The 17,790-nt window shown below is 40.2% G+C and overlaps 1 protein-coding gene across 2 annotated transcripts in view; it reads right to left on the bottom strand.

Annotated features, from left to right (window-relative positions):
- Pcsk5 (proprotein convertase subtilisin/kexin type 5) overlaps positions 1 to 17,790 on the bottom strand; it is a 438,740-nt gene that overhangs the window by 88,979 nt on the left and 331,971 nt on the right. For both annotated transcript variants that reach the window (XM_047525058.1, XM_047525059.1), the window contains exons 21-24: positions 16,554 to 16,656; positions 9,060 to 9,196; positions 3,460 to 3,666; positions 2,256 to 2,324 (exon numbers count right to left, since the gene is read on the bottom strand). In XM_047525058.1, the coding sequence (XP_047381014.1) occupies positions 2,256 to 2,324; positions 3,460 to 3,666; positions 9,060 to 9,196; positions 16,554 to 16,656 (516 nt within the window). The remainder of the gene's footprint in view (positions 1 to 2,255; positions 2,325 to 3,459; positions 3,667 to 9,059; positions 9,197 to 16,553; positions 16,657 to 17,790) is intronic.

Raw genomic sequence — 17,790 nt, 5'->3', positions numbered from 1 at the left:
GAGCCCTGTGGTTTGCTGTTGCTGCCCAGCATCATGAAAGAGTTGTGTATCACACATTGCTAGCCCAGGAAAAGAGCAAAATCAAAATCCTAAGTTCAGTTTCTACTGAATAGGTACCACCTTTACACCATGATAAAGCTGAAAACTTGTAGACCAAAGTATCATAAATCAGGGACATTTGCACAATAATTTTGCATTTATTATATCTTGGGCATGCTGCTGATTCTTATGGGAGCAGAGTATATAAGTCAAAGAGATTATTCTCAAGTCATTTAGACTTGAGAGGTGTACATACCACATATCACACCAATCAGCTGAAAAAGTATTACCATCAGTTTACAAATAAAGGGAACTCAGAAAAGGGAGAATTCATTCTATTGGAGAGATCAACAGATGGTTCAAAAATATGGTGATGATTGAGTTTCACTAAGTCAATCTGAGAATACATGAGGCCTGATACATAGAGACTATAAATCAAGAAAAAGTTAAGAATTGAAGGTATGACAATTAGCAGCATTTAGAATGTTCTTGTCACTCTCTGGTGAGCTTTAGTTGGGGTTTGCTTTAAAAAAATCCTATGCACTGTTTTCTCTATTGGCAACAGCTGCAGCCAGTATTCTGCACCACGCCCCCCACACCATTTTACAACCCAGATTGGCAGTCTGCGAACATCCTAGCCAGTCATTGGTCCACTTGTAAGCCTGCAAACAGTCTCGGCAGTCATTGGTCCAGATTGTTAGCCTGTGAACATTCTCATCAGTCATTGGTCTGTTGTTATTAGCCCGGGAAATTCTACTACTTAAGAATAGTTCAACTACCAGTGTCTCTCGCCCTGATCTCCCTCTTGTGAGCTAGCTCTAGCTCTCTCTCTCTCTCACTTTTTCCTCTCTCTTTAGCGCCCCCCCCCCCATTCTCTCTCTCTCTCTCTGTTTCTCTCTCTCTCACCCTGCAGGCAGACACTCTGTCTGCTTAATGAAATCTCTTGCGTGAGTTCCCGCATCTGGAGTGGTTTCTGGGTGCTTTCATTCTCTATCTTGATTAAATTTAAATTAAAATACGATTTTGGAATTTGGTGGCATGACCCTCTTTGACATTTTACATGCAATCCAATGGTGCTGTGTGCTATAAACTGTCTGTATTACTCCTCTACCAGGAGTGAGAGAGAAAGAGAAAGGAGGAGTCACTGGTATGAGTGGTAGAATAACATTTGGTTTTCATAGCATGACTGGGATTTCAACTCTACTGTCACTTTTTTCTCTAAGGATTGTCCTGGGCTGCAAGCAATAGAGTCATTCTATAAAGGAAAACCTCCCTATTTCTCTTCCCACCAGCTTTGAGTTTCACACACTGAATGAGTTAGAGTAAGTAGGCGTCCCTTTCCTTGAGTTTTTCATTGTTTGTCTTTCAAATCTGTCACCTGGAGAAGGGGAGAGTCTCAGGCATATTGCAATGTAGTTGCTGAGAGAGATCTTGCCAACTAGCTAACAATCAGAAAGATGCCACTGTCCTTTCTTTCTTTTTCTTTCCACATTTTTTTATTGCTGTAATGGGATTTGTGGTTACATATTCATACATGCATACCATATAACAATAGAATTTGACCCGTATCACTCCCTTCCACTTCCCATCCCTCCCTCCCAGCCTAGTCTTTTTTCTCTACTGATCTCCCTTTACTTTTTATTAGATCCTAGCCCCCACACCTTTCTTTTCCTTTTTCCTCTTTAGCTTCCACATATGAAAGAAAACATAGGCCCTTCTGAGGCTGATTTCACTTAACATAATGGCCTCTAGTTCCATCCATTTTCCTTCAAAATGACATAATTTCTTTTTCTTTATGGCTGAATAAAACTCAGTTCTGTAAGTATACCACATTTTCTTTATGCATTTATTCACTGATGGACATGTACACTGGTTCCATAACTTGAATTATGCTGCTATAAACATGGGTATGCATATTTTGCTGTAGTGTAATGACTTTAATTCTTCAGGATAAATACTGAGGAGTGGTAGAGTTGGGTCATGTGGTGGTACCACTGTCCTTTCTTAAAGGACATTTTCATTAAGACCAGAAGGCCTATCTGTTGTCTCAAAAGCTTTGCCCCAGGTGACCCTGTCTGCATTGGAATAAGACTCCTCAGTGGCTGTGAATGGGGACACCGAGAATGACAATATCCTGAATGAAGGAAGAGGATGTAGATGTGTTGAAAATGACAAAGCTATTTAAACTCTTTAAATAACAAAGGAAGATGACATACCTAAGCGGCATCCAAGGCATCCTTCCTCACAAGGCAAGCATTCTTCATAGTCCGAGTCTTGAACTTCACCTAAACAGCAAGAGGAGTGAAAAATACAACTCATTTCCACGGAGTAGAGACACATCGATTGCTATGAAAAAATGGCGGCATGTAGCTTCAGTAAATCCTAGAGCAGTTGTAAAATCCAAAGCCATCCTTGACAATAAATGTGCCACACACCTTTTTTTATCTTCTTCTAATACTTTAATAGATTGAATCAGCATGACTGGTACAAATACCACAAAGTAGGACCTCATGGCCTGTTTTGAAGTTTTGAAGTTAAGCTGGTATTTTCTTTTTTATTAAAGAAATCAGTGCTGCTTCTGGGGAAATGGAATTGGGTGTGTAAATGAATAGGCTCCATCTTTCTTTTTATCTGTCCTGCCCTACACATTAAAAACAAAGTTTTAAATCTTTTACTACCTTCATTAACATTAAGCAGAAATAGAAATTCATATCTTAATTATTCTAAAAACACCTTGGTGCTTATTCTAGCACGAGGCCAGGCATAATTCTTACACAGAGACAGAGCAATAGTCTGTGGCATTCCTACATAGAAGTGAGCCAAATCTGTAAGCGCTGTTTTCTAATTTCCCTCTTCTCATATGAAATAACAAATTGGGCAATAACAATAACAGATATGATTCACAGTCCATTTTAATATCTTCAAGTGGTTTTGAATCAGGGAGGCTGATTCTCATTGGCTTCTCACAGGATCTCTATCTGGGCGCTCTGCTGTCCCTTTCACAAAGCCACCATAGCAAGGGCAAATTGGATTAGTTTTGCCCAGAGTTTCATACCTAGTGATTGGGAAAAAGAAAATTCTTGGCTAAGACTTGGATTCTAATCTAATTTTTTCTCTAATATATCCCTTCCACAAATATCCCAGGGACTCCTATGTGACTGGCTGCATTTCTTGGCACTTGTATTGAGTAGGGGTTGGGAGGGAGTGGAGGGCTTGGGGAGGGATAAACCCAGGGAGAAGATGTGTTGGAGTAAGAGGGAGGGGCAGCTACTACTATCCCCACTGGATATATGGAAGCATTCAACCTTGTCCCAAGTGCTGATATTATAGTTAGCGGGTAATTTAAGTCTCCAGGATACACAAGGGTATAGACCTTTCTCTCATCTCCTAGTATTGGGCAGGGGTGACAAACAGCTTCACCTTGTCCGCACTTCAGCTTCTGGCAGGAGTGGTTGGTGAGCACTAGGAAGTAGCCGCTCATGCATCTTGTGCAGACACCTGGGCTGTAGCAAAGCTCACAGTTGTCTGGGCAGGGCAGGCAGATGTACCCCTTGGCAGAGTAGTGGCCGGCTGGACAGTTCTCTCGACACTCTCCCTGGTACAGGAAGTGCTCTTGGCCATGCTTGTCTGACCAGTTAGAGGGGCAATGGAAAAAGAGAAAATATACAAAATCAGCCATGAAGCTAATATAATGTAGAACATTTTATTAAAAAAAGAAACGACTGAATGCTTTTGTTCCTAAGGGACCAGAAGTATAAGACTGGATTTAATGAAAAGTGCAATATCTATATCCTTGTTGTTGAAGTTTTCCTTGCAGGGAATCATTTTGCAATAGTTTCTATATTTGAATGAACAACGACCACTATTTGGGATGTCACTGCAAAACCACAAACCATGTGAATAACTATAATTCAAAATGTGCTTCATTTTCCCAAGGGTTCTTTTGCTATCTGTGGAATCTCTTAGACCTGGGGGTTACAGAGATCCCAGAGGAATAAACACATGCTTAATGATGGACTTGCTTTATAAAAGTGCAGTTTTTTAAAATAATTTGGAAGTATTATCAAAATCATGTGCTTGTGTTAACTCAGGTCTGAATTTTTGCAAAGACATCATAATGATGATCTCATTGAAGCACTAGACCAAGCACACCTCTTTGACTCCTTTACATGTATTCCTGAGGGTTCCTGGCTTCTCTCAACTCTGGGTTTATAAGGAAAGAAAGGGCAATACCCACAGTATGACAGACTTTGGAAATTTGTTCCTAGAAGAAATGGAAAATCTAATCATTTACAAAGCATAACAATTAGCTACAAACAATTACAATCAGGTACAAATAAAAACAAAACACTAAGAGTAACAGTTAGAGATGAACCAAGAGGTCTTCTCCCAGGCTCCTAGAGTTTTTATTCTGAGTATGTTCAGGGTTTTTAGCTTCTGTGAATCAGATTTCACATATGACCCTACCTCAGAAGAGCAGAATAACCAGAATCTAGTGATCACTCATCAAATCATCCTACACATGGAGATCCAAAACTATTCACCATTAAGAAGCAAGGCTGCAGAATTATTGCATAAATATAGCTAACCTCTCTGTTGCAAGCAGAAACGGAAAGTCACTATAACATCAAACTGAACAAAGATTAATTGCTGATATTTTACTATTTTTACCTGTAGATGGGTATTGAATATTGCAAATACGAAGTCACTCACTTGCCCATTCATTCATCATTCAACAAATAAGTCTTTAGAACATTCTGGATGCCAGACTGTCCTTAAGCCTCTGGTCCACTCTCAAGTGGTTTGCCCTAATAGTTCTCGTTTAAGCAGTGCCCTACTGCAAATATACTTTTACAAACGTATTGTTGGATTATGGACTCTCAAGCTACCTCTCTGTTTATTGTAATTTTATACCTGAAGTCTGCTGATTCTTGTGGGTCCAAGGAAAAAAAGGGAGAAATCCTTAGAGGTGGTGGGAAAAAGTATCAGTTGTTCTCAAGTTAGACTTAGAACCTTATTCTGTAGGTAAAAGAGTTCTTGGGAGTGTGTAGAGTGTATCTGGTGACATTTCAGCTACAGACAAATGTCATGGAGCATGACACTCTGATCTGGTGGAACCTAGCATCTCAAGAGATCATAGGAGTGTCAAACCCCAGCAAACCCCATTTCCACCATGACTCCCTTTTAAATGGTGCTGCTCTTCAGAATACCACAACTTCTCAGATGTAGGTTGGGAAGATGTGGGGGACATAAGTAAGGAACCTACCTCTCCTCTATCCTGCAGTTGGTCTACTTCCCTACACCTTCCTGAGATATCAACTCAGGATCCAGAGTCTTAGGGGCAGCCTGGCATCTAGCAAGTTCTGAATACATATTTGTTGAATGATAGAATGGGTCACACAATGAGTTCATATTTGGCAATGTTCAATTTCTTCCATATAGCCAATTGAATCAATAACCATAAAATTAAAAATTAACATTGGTGGGCTCAGATATTGCAGGAAATGTTCTTCAATTCCATATTTATTGTTTGGATATGACTTTATTATTTGGACCCATTTGGGCGTTATAATGTGGGTTTGAAGGACAGATATTTGAAGAACCTCAGTTTTTAAAATAGACCTGCAAAGGGAGGTCACTTAAATGCCTTGACCATGGTCAACTCTCCCCATGGGCTCGCTCCAGGGTTATATAATGATTTAGTCACACTTCTAATAACCCAAACAATATGCCAGCATGCTTAGTTATGGATGATAATTCAAAAAGCTCAGAGACTTAAAAACCATGCTTGATATTTGGCTACTTGCCCAGGATCTCCAAATATAAATTAGTATATGTAGTTGGTTCCAGCAGTAGCAGGGCTGACATATTTTCTAGCTCTAAAACCTTTCATGAGATGATGTGAGATAAGAATTAAAATACAAAGAACTCTGAAAGAGGTTCAGATTGACTTTCAGGTGTTCCAAAGAGTAATCTGTTTACGAGAGCATCTCTTGGCAGTTGGTTTTGTTAGAAGAGAAGGTAGATCAGAGTGAAGACATTGAAGTCTGTAAGAGGGAAGGAAGGTTGAAGGTTGTAGACATGAGGGAAAAGAACTGTCAGAAAAGACTAAAGAAAAGCTGAGGGACTCTGAAAATTAACTTTATGAAGTTTACTGAAGCATTTTGCTTACTGTAGCTATTGTGGGATTGGTTTCATTTATCTTTGTGTTTTGTTTGGTAGAGGGTGAACTGGGAGAGAATTTAGAGTAAATTTTCACCAACATAACTGGACCTCTGCATTTCCAAAAGGATTCATACTTAAAGCTTAATAAAGTTGCAACTGAGCAGGGATGAAATCTGTACAAGTTGGTTCGAGAGACTTGTGTGGGTAGAAGGGATCCCCAGGCAGTGGATTTTCGATTCTTTATTAAAGCTTCCATCTATACATACAGAACTTCTCCAGTTGAAACATCTGTCTCATGAAGGTCTCTGACATCCTTACTGTGCTAACAGTCCTTGGACTAGGGATACTAAACTCTTCCTAGGAAGAGAACCTAACTTGCTAAGTAATACCCTTCTCTGCTTTCTAGAACTGGAAGCGATGTTTCTTCTCTATCCTATGGTAGGATTCCTACCATTGATTTGGTCTTTATCTAATATTTTCTTGTTTTGTAATACAGGGGGACAATATCCTTGTTAGACTGTAAACTCCTTTAGGGCGAGTATCTTATTGTCTTTTGCTGTATTTTTCATGGCACTCAACATTCAGTAACTTGGACATGGGAGGAACACAATAAATGTTTAAGATACCAGGTTAAACACAGTCTTTCAAATAGTAAATACAGAATACATGTTAAAACCTTTTATGTGTAGATCGGTCCAAGTAGCTGTAAGATGCTTAGAAAACCAGACATTTGTTTAGCATCTAAACTTCTCTCTAATTTTGTGCTTTGTATAGAGATTTAGTGTTTTTGATGTTAAGATGATTTTAGATGCCAATTTATCTTTTCTCCCTTTTCTTTTTCTTTTTGGTACCAGTGATTTAACCCGCGGATGCTTAACCTCTAAGCCCTTTTCTTATTTTTTATTTTGAGACAGGGTCTCACTAAGTTGCTCAGGGCCTTACTAAGTTGCTGAGACTGGCTTTAAACTTGTGATCCTCCTGCCTCAGGCGCCTGAGCTGCTGGAATTATAGGCATGCACCACCATGCCTGGCTCTTTTTCTTTTTTCTTATTTATTTATTTATCTTTTAATTTTTTTACAGACTACATTTTGATTCATTGTGCACAAATGGGGTACATCATTTCATTTCTATGGTTGTACACAATGTAGATAGAGACTGAAAAAAAGTGAATTGATTGGTTTAGTGTCTGCCAGTTAGTAGCAAAACTGGGACAAGAACTCAGTTTTTCTGACTGTTCCTCTTAACGTCCTTTCTACATAACCTTTCATTCATTCAACTATTTATTGCATACCTTCTGCATGTTGGATGCTGTGCTCATGCTCAAAATACAGGTAAAAATAAGGTAGGAACCATTCATTGCTTTTATGGGGCATAGAGTCTTATGAACAAGATAGACATCCAATGTGAAGAGGCTGGCGAACAGGGAGTGCAGAATTCCAGAGTGCACCTGTGAAGGGGCCCTCGTGGGCAAGGAGGGAGGCTCTCCCTGCAGAAATGGTGTTGAAATGGTGGAATAATAGGAAGCCACCAGACAATGAGTGGAAACACCTCAAGGGAAGTCTCACAAACTGGAGAAACTCAAATACCCAGCAGAGTAAGAAGATAAAAACAATAAAATCACAACAATAATAACAAGAATAGAAACAAAAATAAGAAAAGTTAATACCACAAGTTTGTACTGTGTCTTGCCCTATTCTAAATGCTTTATTTCATCTCATTCAATCTCATTTAACTTTCATAAGTATAGAAGAGGTCATCCTTGGCACCATATTATAAATGAGGAAGTAAACGGCATGTGACAGTCTAGAGACAAAAATAACATAGACGTGAATTTTTTACATATGAAGCACAAAGCAATACTTTTAATTTATTCAAAGAAATGTCTTGTCTCCTGTATTCCTGCAAATCCATGACAGTCTCAATTTGTTCTTCATTTTTCTTGGTTTTATTGTAAGTGAGAATAAAGATAAAATCATTCTCTCTCGACAGAAAAACGATGGAAGTATGATGATGATAACTGACAGTCTCAGTACTAGTGAGACACCCAGAAAGAATGGAGACTGTGGAGAAATAGAGAGCAGCCATTTTAGGACTCTGGGCAACTCTGTGAGAAATGCAGGACCAGTGTTGTCAGATCTTCCAAGTTTTCAAAAGAAAACAAAACAAAAAAAACCCTATGTTTTCATTTGAAATTTCCCAAATTTTAAATTTGGCTCACATTTTAAAAGTATTGTGTGGTTCCAATGAAATATGAATCTGGCTCACATGAGGTCAAAATAGAGGACAGCCATATGAGATGAGGTCAAAGGGCAAACTGCAGAGGAGCTTTGAGACCTAGAACACTTTGAGAGGAGTTCAAATCAGGACACAAAAGGTCACATTCGTCATGAGTTGAAATGATTACCTGGCTCCCTCAGGGCTCTGACAACATCTTAATGGCACAGCTCAGCTTCAAGAAGACCCTGACACAGCCTCAATATGCTATCTCTTTTAAAGACCAAACGTATCTTCCTTAATTCTCCAGCTTTTTACTTTTACCTCAACATATCTCTGCTTTCCTGTCTATCTCGTGTCTGACATCCTGTTGATATGCCCTTTCTCTCTCCTCTGGAGAAAGCTGGCTCTTAGTTTCTCTCCCATCCCCTCAGGGGAAATGAATCAGCATCCACGATAATATGAACAATGTTTTCACATTCTGACAACAAGCAGAGATTTCAGGGTTGTACAGACTCTTTAAGGAAGAGTTGTCGAGTTTAACCCTTAACCCCAGGACAAGGCTTCGAGGCCAAACCAAAGAATGGTGGACTGGAGGAGAGCAGGTATGAGGTAGGGTGGAATTCAGCGACTCCCTTACCTGCTCCACATGAGGTGCAGTTGGAAGGCCCACTTCCTTGGCAGCCCTGGCAGGTGTGGTGGCATGGATGGCATTGGCTCTTCAATTCGAATTTCCATGAGGGACAGTTCAAAATGCAGCGGCCATCATCAAAAACCCTAGAGGAAAAACGGATTTTTAGAATGTATCAGGGTGACTTCCCAGAAAGGCCCTAAGTATCTGAACATGTGGTATTCATGTTTCACTGTACAGATTGGATTTCATTGTTCCAGAAACAAGAAGGATGCCTGGGACTGATCATCTTAGAACATGTGAAATATTAGTCATGTACCCATCCTTGGTCTGAGACTTGAGTCCAACGGCAGGCATGCCAGAAGCTGGCTGGGGATCCGATCTTGTATCTGCTTCCAAATAAACTAACTTGTACCCACAGGGATTAAACCCATACCGTAGGCTCTGGCCAAATCCAGTCAGCAGTCAGATGGAGATCTCTGAATTTTCAAGATGCTAAATGGGCCTCTGAATTCAGAGACTTTGGAGAAAATATTCTTCCTTTAGTTAACACCCTGCCCACATTGGGCAAGGGAACTGTCAGCTCCAAGGACTCTTGAAGGGTAGAATAGGTGCTACTTATAAACTTGGCTTGTGTATATTGCAAATAATGAATGAATTTCAATTCCAAATGTCATTTTTTGCAAGCATTTTCTGATATATGGGATACTACAGTCTTTGTTTTCTGACCATGCTTGTGAACATCCACAAGGGCTTTGTATGCTGGGTTCTATAATCTTTGGTTTTATATACATACAATGTATACATAATGTCATTGTTAATATTTCCCATGCTTTTGCTTCATTTTTCTTTGCAAAGTAATTACAAAAGCAAATGTAATTAAGTCAATTGTATTCAAGAATTTTGCTAAGAAAAATACAAGATGTTGATCAAATAAATGTAGGAGTCAGGTAGGTAATGGAAATAGATGAAATGAGCTGGGAACTCCACCTCCAGAGTTTCTAATTTAGTAGGTCTTGGGGAAAGGAACTGAGAATTTGCATCTCTGACAAGTTCCCAGGTAATGCTAACACTGCTGATCCAGAGAGCATAATTTTGTTTTTAACCTTTCACTATTTATTTATGTATCCATTTTTATTAGAATGTATTAATTATACTATTAATTTAATATAGTGAGATATTTCAACACATGCCTACAGTATGTACTGATCAAATCAGGATAATTAGCCTTGTGAACTCCTTATAATTTCTTTATGTTTAAAGTCTTCAAGCTCCTCTCCTCTAGATTTTCATAAAGTATATAATAGATATGGTGAAGTAGAGTCACCCATTATGTTGAGGAACACCAGAAGTTATTCTTTCTATTTATGTTTTGGCACCAGTTATTCAACTTCCTTTATCCACCAAATCCCCAACCTTCCTAGGCTCTAGAAATTACTACTCTACATTCATATTGATTTCTTTTTGCTTCCTCATATGAACGAAAACTTGCAAATTTGTCTTTCTGTGTCTGACTTATTTCACTTAACATAATACCCTTGAGTTCCATTCGTTTTACTAAAAATGACAAGACTTCATTCTTCTTTAGGGTTGAATGATATTCCCTTGTGTATATATAGCACAAAATATTGATTCCGTATTTTAGCCATTGTGAATAGTGCCATAATTATTGTGGGCATGCAGGCCTCTCTTTGGCATGCCAATTCCATATCTTTTAGCTATACTATACACAGATGGTGGGGTTGCTGTCTCATGTAAAAGCTTACTTTGAAAATCACTGCTCAATGACAGGAATTTGCTAAGTGATTCCCAAGTAATACAGGTGATGCCAGATTGGAATCTCTGAGAGCTTTAGAATGCAGCTATTAAATCCATCATGAGGTTTACAGAGTACATAGCATGCACATGGTTCTGAAGGCCTAATGCTGTCACCCAGGCTGAGTGAGCCTGCACAGAAAGAGAAGGTTTCCTTTTCTCTCTACCACTTGCTCTACTCAGGCCAGACTGTACGCAGAAGGCCAGGTGTAGGCCTTGTACAACTTGTTTCTGGGGTGGCATGATTTGTCTAAACGCTACTATTCCCAGATTTGGAACCAATCCTGAACTGTGAAGTGGATCACTTCAATTCAAGGGTTGGAAGAAATTAGCTTGGGGCTCTGCATCTTGAATAGTGTGTCACAAGTGATCTTCTGTCTTGTCCATTCCCACAACCTGACCATCTGTGTCATTTATATCAATTTGGGATTCAAGCCAGTGACTTAACAGAAGGTCACTTGCTCCTGGTTTCCCAGCCCTTTTGATTTTGATCAGGATACCTAGCACCACTGGAGTAAACAGTTCTTTTGACCCCCAGAAGTGCATGGGGTCCCAGCCCTAAGCAGACACACATATCTGGCTGTCCACATCAAAGCAGATCCTGTGCACTGTAGAGTAGATTAAGGTGTCTGTTGGCCCAGCCCAGACGAAAAGCTGGTGGTACTAATGTTCGACTGGACTATCTCAGCCCCCCTCTGGCTCTGCTTTCTGGTTTAGGAGATATTTTTCCCAAGGAGTTATTTGGATTGGATTAATTAAAAAACAACATATCTACACAACCAACAACATTCCTACAAGAAAATCTAAATGAGAACTCTCTGAGGATTTGAAACAAGGAATCTCCCTCAATGTTTTGCTGAAAAGGAGAAAAGGGCAAATTAAAACTAGTGGTTCCTTCTCATGGTAAATTGAACATCATTATTATGTCCCTTTTAGGAAGAGATGACAGCTTGGTTTTGGGGAAATCATTTCTCTTGGGAGAGGTGATCTGATATTCTTAATAGGTACCAATTAAACTTCACAAGACAGAGGACAAAGCAGAGGCACAAACCTTCCCTGTTTATTAGGAAAGGGGCCTTCTGATTTGATTTTAAGAAACTTTGAAGCACATAACTGTGCTTTAAGCCACCACCTCCTCCTGCACCCTGAGGAAAGCACAAGCAACATAGTCAATGTTTGTGAAAGCATGATTCTTTCTAAAGATAGAAAGATAAGGAAATCAGCATGCTTAAGTGAAGACAATGAATTGTGTCACTGCCCTGTCTCCATCCTGCTTAAGAAAAGTTGCTCAGAAACTTGAAGAGAAGTCCCATTTCAAATGGCCCTGTTGTCTATAGACACCAACAAATTTTCCCTAGTGGAGAACAGATAATTTGCTCTGTGAAAAAAAAAAAAGAAATGGGGATGATGAAACTTTTCTTTAGTGTTAAGGTATGTCTGAGACCACCAGGTGTTCAATGCATGATATTCAGAGATGCCCAGATAAACTGATCTCTACAGAAGAGCTTCTCCTCCCAACTTAAGCATGATCTTGACCTTCTCATAGATAGGTACTCTTCCCAGGTCCAATAGATGTCATAGCAAGGAGGAAGAAGGTAAAACCAAGAGCTAATGAGCTGGGAGAGATGATGTCAACATTGGAGCTGGGTATTCCAGGAGCCCCCAGGGTAGGTGCCTATGTGCGTGTGTGAAGTGAACTGTAACAGAAGAGACAGCAAATCAGGGTTTGTGCTGATTGTTGGTTTGACCTAATTAAAGTCATCACGAAGGCCCTTAATGTGACTTCTTGGTGCTTTAATGTTCTAATAGGATGAAATTTGAGAAAAAAAACCTTTTTTTTTTCTCCCTGTGCATTCCTTGAAGCAGATCAAATAAAAATGTTTAAGTCTGAGCAAGAATAGAGGTAACTTTTAAATGCTTTTAGTTTGTTCATTGACTCTATGTCTCCTTTAGGACTGGGCTTTGAAATGATTTTGGGCCATTATGGCCACAGCATTTCAGAGGTTTGCATGTTAAATACAGTGGCAAAGGGGGCACTTGATTCCTTCAAGTTTTTAATTGTCTTTAAGGAACTAAACCCAAAGGTTTACAGACATATAAAGGGAAAGTACAGGATGCAGAGATAACTTCTCAACTTTAGGGTTAAATTCTTTTATTTTTTAAAATTTTATTATGGAATGATTTAGACATATATAAAGGCATATATATGTATACACACACATATATTATATAAAAGTAGCCCTCCCACCAGCCAATGTATTCATCACTCAATACAAATGCTTCAATAGTCATCAGGGCCTGGCCAATCTTATTTAATCTCTCTCTCCACCAATTTGCTTCCCTGACATGTGGTTTTGAATTAAACCTTCAAGACAAATGTTAACATTCCTCTCCCAGATGAAAACTCTTTGAAGATTATCTTTATTTTACCAGGACGAGAGCTATCCAAAAGCTTCAGAACAAGAAGAAACTCAGAACAACTGTCCTGGTTATATTGTTTGCCTCTCCTCGTTCCCAACACAGTTCCATTTTCTGCACTTCTCTGTCCTGTGTCCTAGAAGCAAGCCCACTGTGGATTGCATCCCAAGCTCAATTTTCCTCACTGATAAGCTATATTTCCCATTGGCCTCCAGTTAGTTTCAGACAAGGAGAAACATCCACAGGAGCTCTGAGGTTGAAAGGAGAGAGAGATCGAGGGTATTTATTCCCTACCCCATGACTCTGCAAGTTGATGCACTTGGTTTTATTTCTTCCACAGCTGGGTAGAGGCTGTGTCCTCTATTGCTCCAGTTTCTACAGGGTGTTCATTCTTCCATCCGTGTAGCTCTTGCTTCAGTTATAGTGTTTAAGTTTCCCCACTATCTCTTGTCCCTGAGTACTTCACTCCGGTTTACCTGTGACCTGAAGGGCAGGGAGGCTCACTGAAGAATTCCTGGACTCTTCATTTAAGGCAGAGTTGGATACAAAGCAGCAGGTGTTTTTTGTTGTTTGTTGGTTTTGCAGTATTGGATTGAACCCCAGGGGAATGTACCACGGAGTTACATTCCCACCCCTTTTTACCTATTTATTTTTATTTTGAGATGGGGCTTTGCTAATTTGCTGAGTCTGGCCTCAAATATTTGATCCTCCTGCCTCAGCCTCCTGAGTTGCAGGGATTACAGGTGTACACCACCATACCCAGTTAAGCAGGTGCTTTGTGACTTGCTTTTGATGGACCTGATTTTGTTTGCTATGGTTTAAAATTTTTTTTCAATATATATTTTAGTTGTTGATGGACCTTTATTTTATTCATTTATTTATATGCAGTGCCGAGGATTGCTAGGCAAGCGCTCCACCACTGACCCACAACCCCTGCCCATTTGCTATGGGTTTAATGTGTCCTCAAAAGTTTGTGTTGGAAATTTAAATTCACGATGCAACAGTATTGGAAGGTGGAGTGGAATAAGAGATGATTAGGTTGTGAGGACTCTGGCCCATGCAAGGATCAATGCTGTGGTCATGAGTGTGGGATAGTTAGGGGAGCAAATCTGTCTTCCCCTTGCTCTCTCATTCTTGCCTTCTTTCTCTTCCACTATCTTGTGACATGACCCAGCAGCAAGGCCTTTACCAAACTTGGACTTCTAGCCTCTAGAATAGTTGGCCAAATTTCTCCTGTTTATAAATTACCCAGTTCCAAGCATTCTGTTACAGTTGCACAAAGTAAAAGAGGACTCCTCATCAGAAAACACTTTGAAAACACTCAAGGAAAACATTTTGCCACACTTTCCAGAACAAAAAAAAGCCAACGACACCATTATTCAAGAGAGTTTTTTTTTTTTTTCTCGTCTTCTCAGCCCCCTTCAGGGAAAATAAGAAAAGGAGTTAGGTAGCTCATTGCCATGCTATGATACCCTTCCTTGAACATATTTAACTGACATCAAAGAAGAGAAATGGCGGTGGGGGAATGGAATGCTCGGAGGGATGAGAAGAAAATTGTCCCTGGGGGAAAAAGATTTTCTTAAGAAGATATGCTGGTTCAAGGTCCATGCACTTGCTTTTATTTCTTCAAAAACTGAATCACAGGATACTTCACAAATGAAACTACCAAAATAACCCAGCAGATTTACCTCTGATCTTTTCTCAATGGACTCAGATTCTTAAAATGACCATTTAGGATGGTAGATTTTTTTTCTCACTTCTCATTTCTGATGAGTCAGGGATAATCTGCACTGTACACTCACAGTCTTATTCAGTGAGTACTAAAATATTTCTCCAGTTCAAAAGATGTCCAAACATGTAATGGAATTTGTGACTGGTATGGTCCAGAGTAGAAGAAAAAGAGGACCTCATTTTGATATGTTATCTCCATCTTAAAGTATGCTTTGAAATTGCTTTAAAGAAAATGCAATATTTAGAAGTCTAGTTATCTTAAAGAGACACTTGGAAAATGTCCTAATGGTTAGCATTGAGAATTCTTTTTCTGATTTTATTATTTTTTTATGGTATTGGGGATCAAACACAGGACTCTCTGCCACTGAGCTACATCCTCAGTCTTCGTTTTTCATTTTGAGACAGGGTCTCTTTATGTTGACCAGATTGGCCTCCAACTTGCAATCCTCCTGCCTCAGGCTTTGGAGTCCCTGGGATTATAGGAATGTGTCACAGTTGCCAGCTGTCACTGAGAATTCTTAAGACTGTTATTTCGTGTCTCTCTCCTTTCTTCTCTCCTTCCTTCCTTTTTTTCATTCATTTTTTCCTTTCTTCCTACCTCTTGGCTCTTTGAAGAGCCAAACCTATGATTTTGGCTATGGATTTTATCACATTTAATAAAGCACACACCTAGAACTACTGTGGGGGAATAGCAGGGCACCTACACCACAGTTCCGGCTCTCAAAGATGTTACAGTCATGAAGACTAACCAGGAGAAGATGACTAGTATAGGGGGTGTCCCTTGTAGAGACGCTAAGCACCTGCAGTGGGACAGCCCCCCCCTGGTCTGGAGAGACACCCTGCTTCCTCCTCAGCCAGCTGGCAATGGTGGACTATTCATTCCAAAACAGCAGCCAACAAGCACTGGGATCAGAGGAGCGTTGACCAAAAATACAGCAGCTCCCAACTTATTAGAAATGCCATTCACATGCTTGATAGGTTCACATTCACTCAATTATCAAACATTTGTTGGGTGCCTACTGTTTTCTTAGCACTGCAATAGGAATTGGAGATACAAAAGGGAGGATCTCAAGGAGCTTGTAGTTTAACATAGAGATATATTTGTAAGCAAATGTCTTCAACAGGTGCTTGGAGGTAAACTTACATAGAGCCTTTGGGCGCAGAGAGGGAAGATTAATTCTACTCAAAAGGGTAGAATTGACTCTAGAAATGAGTAGATATTTGGTCAGAAGATGGAAGTAAGGGTTGAGAAATGAGATTCCAGTCATGAAAGGTGACTTCGAAGGCACCACCTTCATCGATGAACAAGTTTTCCCAGTGTCCAGGGAACTGGTCCTTGCAGAGAGTCCCAGGTGTCATGGAGAAAGGATGCTATATAATGTGGGCTGTGGCCAGATCAAGGAGAATATCTGTGTCATGGAAAGAAGTTTAGCCCTGTTTCCTGCAGATCCCTGGGGTGCTATTGAGCTGGTTAGCACCTCCTCTCCCCACCCTGCATCCTGTGAGCTTCCACCCCAGCAGGTACCAATGGTCACTCACCTTGTGAGGGGACAACTGGTGCAGTCCTCCTGGGTTGGCCCCCAGCACTTGGCACACGAAGCATCACAGACCTGGCAGCGACCACGTTCATCCATATATTCTCCTGGGAAACAAAACCTAGTTGTTTACTTCATTACTACGTGACAAGCCTGCCTGGGTTGTCAGTCCAAGAACAGCCAGATTTACCTGTGTCTACCTGAAAACAATGAAGATAATACAGAGAGAAGAGGCCCTGAATGACTACAGAGGTCAGTCCCGAATTCTGACCTCATAATTACAACTGCTCCTTTTCCACTGTCCCCAGAAGTTGGCACCTTAAAAAATTAATGAGAAAACAACATGATTTTGGGTTTAGTCACCATTTGTTACAGATTTTATATGCAGGGGAGGACAAGGGGGTGTTTTCTACCAGACCCACTTACTGAGCTCCCATTGAATTTCCCATTAAAAACAGAGGCTTCAGGACCATAGAAACCTCAGTGATAGTACTGGTTCAAGTAAAGCAATGTGCAGGACCGAGTCATGTCTTGTCAAACCACACTGGGGAGGGATAGAATATAGTTACTGGTCAAGATTGGGAGTGGAGTCTTGGCTGAAATTTGGCAGATAGGAGCTATGGTTTTACCCCAAAAAAGAGTAACCATGAAGAGAGATCCAGAGAATTCTTCCTTTCATTGGAAAGTTTATCTCTCCCAAGGAAAAACATATATGAGGCACTGCCACAGAAGCAAGTCCAGCCTCACCCATTTCTTTTGAACACTTAGAAAATGACTCCAATGGCAAAGGTGGTAGAGAAAGGCCAGCCTCATCGAAGGTGCTAATCCAAAGATGGGCCTCTACTCATTGAGTTCAACCCTCCTGTCTGCACCATATGCATCCTCAGCTGCCATTGTCTGATGAAAAAACAAAATCAACAGTGTCATATATATATATATATATATATTTTCTTTTTTTTCTGTTTGGAAACAGCTCATACTCAGAAAACACAGTTTCAGATGTTGGCACCATCATAACCTTTACTCAGTCCCACACCATCTCCAGTTTTGACAGTCCAGTAAGCATTGAACATTGCCAATTTAAGGTCCAGCTGGTCTGGTGAGGGAGGACAGCCCACCCATGGTTTCATCAAGCTCTAAGATTTGCTGCCTGGCTTACTGTAGTTGCATGTAGAAAAGCCCTGGAAACCTAGACTTGCCCAGTGAGAGATGGCGGGAAATCCGTCCCTCTGCCTTTTCTC

The sequence above is a fragment of the Sciurus carolinensis genome, chromosome 14, assembly GCF_902686445.1.
Source record: "Sciurus carolinensis chromosome 14, mSciCar1.2, whole genome shotgun sequence".
NCBI lineage: Eukaryota > Metazoa > Chordata > Mammalia > Rodentia > Sciuridae > Sciurus > Sciurus carolinensis.
The sequence above is the reverse complement of the archived record's forward strand: the minus strand, read 5'-3'. Positions and strand labels throughout refer to the sequence as shown.